This window comes from Beta vulgaris, chromosome 6 (assembly GCF_026745355.1).
Source record: "Beta vulgaris subsp. vulgaris cultivar EL10 chromosome 6, EL10.2, whole genome shotgun sequence".
NCBI classification, from domain to species: Eukaryota; Viridiplantae; Streptophyta; class Magnoliopsida; order Caryophyllales; family Amaranthaceae; genus Beta; species Beta vulgaris.
In genome coordinates, this window is record NC_079207.1 from 47,353,985 (window position 1) to 47,365,884 (window position 11,900).

Here is an 11,900-nt window from a genome sequence, read left to right on the forward strand (position 1 = left end):
TTTTCAATTATTTTCCGCATCATTATTGAACCAGCGTGGCCCAACCGGTCATGCCAAATAGTGAAATTATCTGTAAACTTCATGTTTACTATGGCATATGTTTCAATTGTATTGACTTTAGTGTAGTACAAACCAGTGGAAAATGCAGGTAATTTCTCCAAAATATGCTTAGTGCCTTGGGTAATACTCGTGATATGAAGGTATTCAACATTTCCTTCACTTATTGTCTTAATATGATATCCATTATGGCGAATATCTTTAAAGCTTAATAAATTTCTTTGAGATTTGGGAGAGTATAATGCATCAATGATTTCAATTTCGTTCCCATAGGCAATAATATATTTGCTCTTCCAGAGCCTTCAAATATCTTTGTACTACCTGCTATAGTACTTACAGTAGTTTCTTTCATTGTCAAATAAGAGAAATATCTCTTGCTTTTTAGTATGGTATGAGTAGTTGCACTGTCTGCTAGGCATAAATCTTCACCATTCATTGCTAACTGAACTTGAGGGGTATTCATATTCTTCAAATAAATGAAATAACAATAATATATAAGAATAACTAAATAACCAGAATTTAACAATGTCATATAAAGTCATAGTACTAACAAATAAAATCTAAAATAAAATAACATAATCCAAAAAAAGAAACCATAGTAATAACTTCATAAACGAAAACAAAGTTTTATTCTTTAAATGACCATAATCGAATCTAAGGATTAGTTATTCCCTTCAGGGGTGGTGAAGAAATCAGCAACTTCCAGGTGAGTTGTATTGCCACAATCAAAGTCACCTCACTAGTAGAAAAAGGTTAATTTCCGTCGGACCTGAGACCCCTATTTGCGTCGGACTTGGGCCCGACGGCATAGGTCTCGACGTAGATGACCTATAATTGATCTGCGTAGTATACGGAAACGATGCAGATCTTTTAGCTATTTGCGTCCCACGTCGTATACGGTGCGATGCAAATTGCTCCCCTAGCTCCACAAACTACAAACTACAGCACATGCAGAAGGGGATTTGCGTCGCACATAGCACAGGGTGCGACGCAAATCAAGCATCTGCGTCGCACCTTGTGCCATCTGCGACGCAAATGACCGTATGTGAAAAATAAAATATACACAGTACCAAAGCATGAATGCTTTAGTACTGCACCACAACCAAACGGAAACTTCAAAATCACCACAACCAAACAGAAACTTCAAAATCACCACAACCAAACAGAAACTTCAATTAAAAAAATGACAATGAATGTGTAGAGATAGAGGATGGAAAATCAAATAAAACTAGTACCGTACAAAAATTCGAACAGATCTGGAAAAATAAAAACAAAAATGCTTGGAATTTCAGAACATATATAATACAATAATTCATAAAAACAAATCTATCAATAACTAATATAGTACAAAAATGTTGGAGCTTCCTTCACATCTTGACCTTCCTTCTCGTTGTTATACTTCGAACACATCTGGAAAAATGAAAACGAAGATGCAGCGATGTGTCGACACAGACGAAAATGAAAAAACGAGGAGGTCTTCAAACAAGAACTGGAAAAAATGACAAATAACGAAAAATTAAGACAGGCGAAAAACAAGAAAAAGAAAAAGAAAAAAAAAACTAGTTACCTTATTCTTGGAGTGCGAAGAACGAAATCGCTCCTTGTTCGCGGATGCAGTTCAATAAATTCACGAAGTTCGTTGCTCTTCGAATGTTGCTCTGCGAAGAACAGGTTACCTTCGAATGTTCAATAAATTCATGGATGCAGACGAAATTGAAATGATGAACTGTGGAATTATCGATGTGAGAACGAACGAAATGGAGTGAGGGAGGGAGAGGCAGTGAGGCAGGTGATTTGAGAGTGAGAGTGAGAAGCGGCCGGGTATAAGGGTTGAGTTTTTAGGTTAAATATTTGGGCCGTGGATCTGCGTCGGACGGGTTATGAGGGCCGACGCAAATTGGGCTTTTGCAACGCGCTACATTACCATGCGACGCATATAGTGGAATTTTCTTTTTTCAAAGAGAAGACGATTTGGGTCGCACGCGCCTTGTGGTCCGACGCACATGGGCTCTTGCAACACACCTATTGTATGTGCGACGCATATAGCTCACACTGGTGCTCATTTACCCATGATATGCGTCGTACTCTTCTTTGCGTGCGACGCAAATTAACCTTTTGCGTCGTTTTGCTTTACGTTCGACGCACTTGGGGCGACGCAAATTGTTGTTTTTCTACTAGTGCCTTCGCCATCTTCGTACACAAGATTTGTTTCTACTTTATTTCCCTTTTGCTTCAATGATTGTTGATAGAGGTCAACCAAGTGTTTTAGTGTACGACACGTACGAGACCATTGATCTTTTCCTCCACATCGGTAACATAGATTGGTCACGTTCTCATTTTATCTTTCTCTTATTTGTTATCATCTTTATTGTCCCTCTTCTGGTGGGAATATGAATTCTTGAAAGAACCACCTCGGCCTCGACCTCGACCATATCTGTATCCACGTCCGCGACCTCGACCATATCCATATCCACGTCCACGTCCTTGACCACTATTGTTGGCATGATATTTTTCTTTCCCATTATGGGATGCCGCATTCGCATCAGGGAATGGAGCAGAACCAGTTGGACGTGATTCATTATTTTTCATCAGTGGCTCGTTATTTTGCTCAGCCACAAGGAGACAAGATATAAGTTCATAATATTTCTTAAATTCCTTTTCACGGTATTGTGTCTGCAGGACAACATTATTCGCATGAAAGGTAGTGTATGTTTTCTCTAGCATTTCTGCATCAGTGATTTTCTCTCCACATAATTTCAACTGTGAAGTAATTATGAATATAGCTGAGTTATATTCACTTACAGACTTAACGTCTTGTAGTCTTAAATGTAACCAGTCATAACGAGCTTTGGGTAATATTACAGTTTTCTATGGTCATACCTTTCCTTTAGATTACTCCAAAGATTGTGGATCTTTCACGTCAAGTACTCAATCTTAAGCCCTCATGGAGGTGGTGGTGAAGAAATATCATAGCCTTAGCTTTGTTTTGACTTGTTGCTTTTTTCCTTCTTGATTGTATCACCAAGGTCTTTTGCATCTAGGTGAATTTCAGCATCTAAAACCCAAGACAAATAGTTCTTTCCTGTAATATCAAGGGCCGCAAATTCAAGTTTTGTAAGATTCGACATAGTACACTATATACAAGTGAATATTGCGAAATTAGGCCTTCATATCAAATTGTAATTCAATATTGTAGTTTAAGGAATTCATATAGTAGGGATGTAAGAATATAATTCGAATAAATAATGTTCCTATAGTATTGCTATACATCCAGTATAATATGATACATGTTTTAGACGCAGGAATAAAGCAAAAAAAAAAATAGTAACCAAACTGGCGAGGCTTTCATATGCAGAATCAAGTCTGATATAATACCACCAAGTTGTAATTTAATAACAAACAAGCAAAATAAATAGTCTGCTCATATGAAAAAAAAACTGGAATATTTAACCTTTTCATGAAATTATGCTAAGACAAAAGTGAATTATCAAGTGCATTATACTCTCAAATAGTCATCAAAGATTAAATAGTGAACAAGTATGATGCAACGAGTAATATTATGCAGTGAGTAATAGACAAAGACGAACACTCATCGAGTACATCTAAGAAATTTTCCAGACATCGCAACCAACAAAAACCAAGAATCAAACGGCAAAATTGAAGTTGCAATAAAACATACGTAGCACAGATCAATTCGACAATCATACCGCGACGATAAACTCACTTAATTCAATAGTAGAATTTCGCTTCTAAACAATTCGACTTTAGAATGTTAGACATCATCAATAGTATAAACAAATTGAAGCAAACTTATCAAAAACATGCGGCAATACAAACTAATCCACCGAACAAAAACATGCGGCAATACAAACTAATCCACCGACTCAATATAAAAGTGAAGCCATGCAATACAAACTAATCCACCGACTCAAAAATGCGGCAGAACAAAAACATAATCAAAAGTTCATACAGTTCCTTTGTTTATAATAATTAGTCAAAAAACAATCCAACAAATAAGGATAGTCGCTAATAACAAAAGTGATAAAACTTTACCTCAATGATAGATGATTTCCTTGGTTTCTTGTTTGCTCAGTCGGCTAGGATTTGGTGCTGATAACGTATTGTAAATAAACAGAAGAGAGAATAGTGTTGTTGTTTTCTTATTCCATATAGTCCGATATATATATACAATACAATAGCTAGGGATTTGCTTGGAGAACAAAACCCTAAAATATCCCGAATATATTAACGAGGGTATAATGGGCATCAATATTATATTTCATAACAATGTGCAAGGAGTTTGAACTTTTTTGCTTATAAATAGAATTGCTTTCCACTTTTTTCTTGTCTTTCTAATATAACTAAAATTCATTTCATCAATGTTTAAAAGTTTAAACAAAATTGAATAATTCAGATATGATCTAATTTAATGTCTGAAAATTCAGATTGGATTGGTTCTAATCGGTTTGGATTTAGATTGGAAAATCAAAATCCAAATTTTGTTTAGGTCAAATTGAATAAGCCTAAATCCAAACCGTACACCGAATTTTCACCCCTAGATCACATATCAATTCATGAAATTTTCAATCACCGTAGATATATTAATGCGAATGCTCTACAAAGAAAAACCCTTGTAATTGAATGGCAGATTACACTAAAACAATCAAGGTACATTCCACCAGGCAGTACCTTACGATTTATTTTAGGGTATATGAATAAAAACAAATAAAAAGAAACAAACAAAATTCTTCAGAAGCTTTCACAGCTATTTTCATTGCACAAACTACCTTTACAGCTCTCAGATTAATTTGTTTCCACTTTCCACCATGGTGACTTATAACGGGGAGATATTGGACATCTGAACATATAAAAACATTAAAGTGCAGGTGCTTCACACTTCGGTCGCCCTTACCCATTGCCACAAAAACGGCCCATGTAAATGAAGGTAGGTCAGCTTCGCATATCTTTCCAGAGCTAGCTACTTATGGATTGCAAAATTGATGATCTTGAGAAAATTACCCTGCAGTAGTCACTTTTTTCCTGACGACCCTTTTCCTTCGAGGTTTTGGACCATCTGACTCTTTCGTAGAGTCACCATTATTACCTTGTGGAAGCCCGAGAAAACCGAGACCTGAAACAATGGTATTCTTTGAAATAAACCAACTACCCTGCTTGGAACTGTTGGCCTCAGGAGGCCGATTGTAAGCCTTCAAAAGGTTGTCTGATTGAACCAGTGGATCCGCCTCTATTCCTAGCCATGCCAATCGTGATGTCTCGCCTATTTGAACATCCAAGATCCTGCATGCAGTGGAATTCAACTGTGAGAATATGCAACAATTTGCCACGTGAAACTATAGTGCACGAGTAGATGGAGCATCATTTGCTAAAGTTAGTAACTTCAAAAATAATAAAAATAGGAGACTAGCATAGATGAAAAGCATTCAACTTGTAACCTACGAACATTGTTCATGGTTACTTTATAATTTAAGCAAAAAGGAGGTGTGCAGTAAATCTAAGATGAGAGATTAGACACACTTAAATGATCAAGCAAAAAGGAGGTGTGCAGTAAGTCTCAGATGAGAGATTACACACACTTATCTTGCTACAGAGCTTAAAAGAACAAGTAGATAAGCTTCGTCCATCACCTTAAACCTAAAAAGTATGAGATGAGCAGATCGTTGGGGAACGGGAGTCTATATTAAAGCCTATCCAATGATCATGAGCAAACAGAGACTCAATCAGAGTTAGGAAAGAGATTCAAATTAACATTATCAATTAGAGCCATGTATGGTTGGCTCAGTTGGACCTGGACAACGTTGCTCCAAAGTCCAAACATCACAATTTTAAGCCCTACATAAGTGCAGCAGGTGCTTCTGCAAATCTTGGGGGGAGTGGAAATATTAATGAGAAGAGCTACACACCTCAAAGCTGTGCTGCAAAACAGTGCTACTCCAATAACATCAAAGTAGCTGGATAATCCTCTATCAATACCACATAGCAGCTGATAACGTAAATTAGCATAAAGCCCAAGGAAGGCACCGGTGCCAAGTGCATTAGTCCTAACAGATGGAATTGTCACTGATAACCTGAAGAAAATTAGAGGTTAAATAAATTTGTGTAGAAAATACATGCCAGATAAAGAAAAAGATGCACCAAGAAAAGATTGCTGACCGGTCATCCTTTTTCTTGGCAGAAAGGTTCGATAGAGCACCTTGCACTGCACCAGTAGTAAGTCCTACAAAACACAATTGTGCAGCCTTGTAGAAAAATGAATGGATTCTCTTTTGCATGTCAAATTCCCTGAAAGGATAGCTCTTTTCAAAAACATTGTTTGGGAGCTTTTGCAATGTATTCTGTAGATCAAATTGGAACGTATTTCCATATGAACGACAAGGCGCCAGCGACCAGACAACAGCTGCATTGCATGCTGCTGCTGTCAGCACATTAATAAGAGCTAAATCCCACTCCTGCTTTATCCTGCAGACATTCAAAGCACATACATGCCCAGCAGTAGCTAAAGAATTAAAACTCAATGGGGCACGAGCAAAGAAAAGATTGGATTGTCTAAAGACTGTATATAAAATATGATTATGAGAAATTGAAATTTTAGACACTACCTGTCCTTTCGGTTCTTAAACTCCCACCAAGCAGAACAACCAATAGTAGTAGCCTGCTCCAAAAGAAGTCTATATAAGAAAGCTGGATCTGCAATCATCCTGTACCACATTGAGAAATAAGACTCCAAGGTTGTTTCTCACTTCATGACTATTGAAAAAATATATTGAGAGAACATGCAAGTAAGCTGGCAAATGTAACTGGAAAGAAAAAAAAGCAAAGTCCTCCCTCCCTCTCTGGGTCTCTTATCGAGTAAATTTACGAACATTCTACCACAACTCAATTTCAACTAAATTCCCATCCCTGGAACCATTAAATGGGCTGCACAAGTAATAAAAAATAACTAATTACAAGATCTTATTATAACAACAATAATATTTTTTCTCAATATAGCCTTGATCTACTCTTTATCTTGGTTTTTCTGAACTTCTATTTTCTGATCTTAACTTATTCTTATTCAAATTTAATCCAACTTATTTTGATCTGAACTGGTCTAATGAGAAAAAAGCAATTAGGTCTTGAAATGAGGTGAGCTACATATGGTCGTACAAGTGTCAAAAGTCAAAAAGTTTAAAATTTGAAATAATATGTAGAGGACATTTACCTCCCAATGAATGCTCTTGATAATCCCTGCGGAAGGCCACGTGCAACAGCTCTAACTGTGTTGGGTCTGGCATTAATTGCTAAAAATTTAACCATTTGAGCAGAGCTAACTAAACCCTGAAATAGAGACTAAGATCAGAATCTTGATAGTGAAATTCAGTTAATAAAAGATTATGGAGAAGAATAATCACCATCTCAAAAGCTTGCCTGAACCCTGCTGGAAGATCCATTACCGTTTTCTGCCACTCATTTAGTACCGCATCTAGAAATTTTCGATCAAATAGCTGAAATATGAACAGAGAAAATTTCAGTTCTGGTGGACTCATCTCCAGATATTAGAAGTTATGATGCAATTTTGTCAACAGTATGCACCTACCTCTTGCAAAACAATCCGCCTCCTGAAAATTCCCCCCTCGTCTCCTTCATCCCCATCCTCAAAATCATCAAAGTAATCATCATCGTCTCCACCATCGTCACCACCATCTCCACCGCCATTATTGATTTTCTTTCCAATATCACCACCACCTCCACCTGTTGCTAGCTGTATGGTAACAAATATATTGTGTGCCATTAGTAAGTACTCTCCATAAGAGGCACACATCTTCATCTTCATACATTAATTCACTTAGTAAAATTTCAAAGCAACTCAATAGACTATGAATGAATATAATGGTGAACTATTAACCATCAAAAACAGCAAATTGAGGCACAAGTACACTAAAATTTTCCCAACCAAATTCTAGATGGTATGGTTCATAAGAGAGCAATATCATCCATAGACTACACAATTGTCAACTATGTCGCAGTGAAGACTCTGTCTCACCAACACTAGGTAAAGGTACTTTGAAAATAACATTTATTCTGTCCATCACTCCTCCAACTTCTAATGTGAATTATTGAGTTCAGGAAGGAAGATTATCTCTATAGTCTATGTTACTCAAACTCTTTATATTTAGAATTCTTCGTGTACTCAAGTATACTTGGGCATTTCATTTGGACTAAAATCAAGGAACTAATCATAAATTTCACGGGTCGAACACTTGGTCACATCCTACATGGGTACCCGAGTCCAGGTAACATAACGTTATCTCACCTAAACCTTGGTCTGCTTATAGCACGCCAAAAAGTTATGTCTCATCTGGTTAAGCTACAAAGGGATCACAATATAAAGGGAAACGACGGGTTTCATTTTGATCGAGATCATCTCCCACCATGCCCTCCCTTGAAACATAATTCATTGAGAAAAAGGGTGTTCTTGGCGTAAGCAAGCTACAAGGACTAGTAAAAGACCCAAGAGTAGCATGTCACATCAAGCCACCAGCCCTTCAATCCCACAACAATTATACTTACTCACAACTCACAAACTAGTTTATCTTCAACTTAAGTGAAGCTAACATATGTAACATCCTTGTCATAAACATATGTAACATCCTTGTCACTAAAATAGTTCAAATATTATTGTACACTTATGAGTATTTAATGGTTTGGGTCACAACTTGACAACTATACAAAAGACTCAAAAGATGGAACTTGAAAGCTCCACAAGAGGAAGCTAAGCCCAAGAAAATCCGTTGGTTTCTTTCCATCCAAGTGCACCCCACGGAATCAACTTCCAAACCTCGGCAAGCCAGCTTTTTTCAGCTCGTGTTGTCCGAACAATAACAAGAGCATCACTCACATAACAAGATTGCACCCAACTCAACACAAACAAATTAAAATATAAGTGCTAAAGAAAAAGAACTCAAGGATAAAAGAGAAGGAAATGAACAACAAATTCCCCCTCCTTCAGGTACAAAATGCAATGACTAGCTACAAAGAAACTCCTTATCTTAGAATATCGTCAAGAGGAAACTTATCTTTGACGGCTAGCGTAAGCTTTAGGAGGAGCTTTTGCCTACCGAATATCAATAGCGGGGAAGATGGGTAAACTTTTCAAAGAAGCAGCATAAGCTCTTGACTGGAAAGGAACCACTATTGCTATGACGTTAAAACTTCTCATCATTCCCTTCCAAAGAAACCACATGAATAGAAAGGCATCCAAAAACCTTGAGACTGAGTGTTCTTCCCAACCATATAGGAAGTCCCATAAAGGTTACATTCCAATGCTTATTGTTAACATTCCAAATCAACACTTCAGAATCAATAGCCTCTTTAGATAAGGAAACCATCTAGACAAATTATCGCAATCTCACAAGAATGAATTCAATATCTTAATTTAACCTTAACGCTAATTGTATTCCTATAACAGCCAACTTCAGCCAACCAGATTAAAAATTATCACACTGCTGCAAGCCTATCACTACGAAGTTAAGAGTAATTGACCACGGACACTGGGACATCCACACTTCAACATCTTAATACTCAAACAGACAAGTGCATCTGTGTTTGGTAATCACAAAGTACATTGTTTGAGAGAAACGATAGAAAAATGCTGAAAGATCTTTTGACTATGGTTGCTAAATCCTACAACAAAATATGAGAGTCCTAATCCTTGCTAGAATCATAGAATTAATAGGATCTTTGAATTAAAATCCATTTAAGATGTTACAATCTTAACGCAATTCTATTATCCAACAATCTAATCCAGTAATGGTAAATCAACAATATAAAGATCCATATCCTACACTCTTGTGCAGTAATCAGTTTCATATACATGTCTTACAGTTTAAGACCTTAAAAAATATTTGAATTATATATTGCCATTACTACTTTAAGGATGGCATACATAATAATCAATAGAAGTTATACCATCAAAGATTTCCTGAAGAAACATAGATGATTTCAACTTTATACATAACACATTGTTTTCTACATTTTCAAGCAGTTAGGGTCCATTTGGCTTGATGGAAAACATTTATATAGAAAATGGTTTTCCATGAAAATCATTTTCCGTTGGAAAACACAAATGAATATTAGTTTTCCTACATGTGCTTTGATGGAAAATTAATAAGCTAAGAAGGGAAAAATTGAGAGGTTGGAAATGAGAGAGTGGAGAAAAATGATTTTCCTTAAAAAATATTTATAAATGGATGGAAAACTCTTTTCCACCTTAGATTTCCTTTTCAAATCCCTTATCCAACCAAACAACAAAAATATTGGAAAACCGTTTCCCTTCAAGACCAAAACAAACGGAACCTTAATATACTCACTTGGTATTGTATAGCAAATTAATATACACTTAAGTCATGACCATTTAATTTTCAAGCACTTCGCTTCAACAATCCCAATGAGCATACTATGACAAACCCTTGAATCATACACTTTGCACCCAAAGTTTTCATTAATTACCACATAATTTCCCTGTATCCCCAGGGGTTCTCCCTACAGAAGAAATAAACAACCCAAACAGAGGTAACTTCATGCAAATAATACAATCCCACAGAAAGTTGAAAAGCAAACTTAATGCAACGAATAAAACCTCCATGTCACTGGCAAACAATAACCACTACAATATAAACTATCAATAAACCCTTCCAACAACAAGTTCTGCTTCTCGTTTAGTTGAGACTTATTCATAAATTTGCATTACCATCCATTACCAATTTAGATGTAGGATTAAATGGGAATGAAAATTAGTAAAGAAACATCGCATGTTTGGGAATCAAGTTCCATTAACATGCAAATTACATAGAATTTAATAGCTATTAACGACATTTAGCACCGCCTGCCAAATGGGCAAACAACATATCCTATAATAGTATATTCTCAAAAGAAATTAGAACACAAAACAATTCTTGAAATTAAAATTAAGAACAACATGAATAAACCAAAGAAACGGCAATAAACAAACCTCAGGGCTAGAGCGCGTTTGCTTCTGAGTCATATCAAGCTTAGACTTCTCCAAAGTAACAGCACCCATAGAACCAAACTTCCCCTTCATAGTGGGAGCAAACATCGCCGAACCCGAAGAAGTCGAAGACTGAGACTCCAACGGTACAACCAAGCAGCGCTCCAGATGAGCAATTGAGGACTCCCCATCAACAGTAGGTACAGGAGAGACAGAATCCCTAATATACAGAGATGTTGATTTCCTTGATTTTCCGCCGATTGAATGACAAGAAATAATTGGAAAAATGGTGGGTTTTGTGAAGATAGACTTGTTAGGAATTTGGGTATTCATGGGCATAATTTGCGCTGCTTGGAATACAGCGTGAGACATTTTTTCTGGGTTTCACTTGTTGCAGATTTATACAGTAAAATTTGGGCTGAAGATGAAGAAAAGGGATTAGAAGTACATAATCTAAAATCTTTTTCAATCTCTCTCTCTCTTGGAACTTGGAAGAGTATGAGAGAGAAGAAAAGGAAAGAGGGATTGAAGTGTGAGGGGGGTGTAGGTTTTTGATGGTTGGTGAAAGCAAACAAAGCGGAGAAACCCAATCCGGAAATTGGCGACTCGTTTGTTGAGTACTTGAGTTTAACCCGAATCGACTCGGATAACTCGGTTGGAAGTTTGGAACACTTGGTCCCACATATAGTGGTGTCAGGATCAAATCTGATCGTTGGTTCAACTTGATATTGATATGACTTGAACCTGGTTAGAACTGTGAAGGTCAGTCCTCATACCTAACCGAAACATAACTTGAAATTACCCATATCTGACCGGCACCCGACAAAATTATATTCTA

The 11,900-nt window shown here is 36.7% G+C and overlaps 1 protein-coding gene across 1 annotated transcript; it reads right to left on the reverse strand.

The window, feature by feature from the left end:
• Positions 1-4,673: 4,673 nt before the first annotated feature.
• On the reverse strand, positions 4,674-11,639 carry LOC104896717 (hypothetical protein). Its single transcript, XM_010683490.4, has 8 exons — positions 11,066-11,639; positions 7,652-7,816; positions 7,467-7,559; positions 7,277-7,392; positions 6,675-6,773; positions 6,229-6,534; positions 5,979-6,143; positions 4,674-5,355 (listed from the first exon to the last, which is right to left on the reverse strand). The coding sequence occupies exons 1-8, from the start codon at positions 11,432-11,434 to the stop codon at positions 5,073-5,075; spliced, it is 1,596 nt and encodes a 531-aa protein (XP_010681792.2). The 5' UTR covers positions 11,435-11,639; the 3' UTR covers positions 4,674-5,072.
• Between the last annotated feature and the right edge of the window lie 261 nt (positions 11,640-11,900).

Bases quoted from the DNA above. Each gene is read 5' to 3' on its own strand.
- LOC104896717 (XM_010683490.4), bottom strand. From the start codon at position 11,434: ATGTCTCACGCTGTATTCCAAGCAGCGCAAATTATGCCCATGAATACC. The intron at 7,393-7,466 runs GTGATTATTCTT...TCTCTATTTCAG, and splicing joins TCAGGCAAGCTTTTGAGATG to GGTTTAGTTAGCTCTGCTCA. The intron at 6,144-6,228 runs GTCAGCAATCTT...AATTTTCTTCAG, and splicing joins GCCAAGAAAAAGGATGACCG to GTTATCAGTGACAATTCCAT.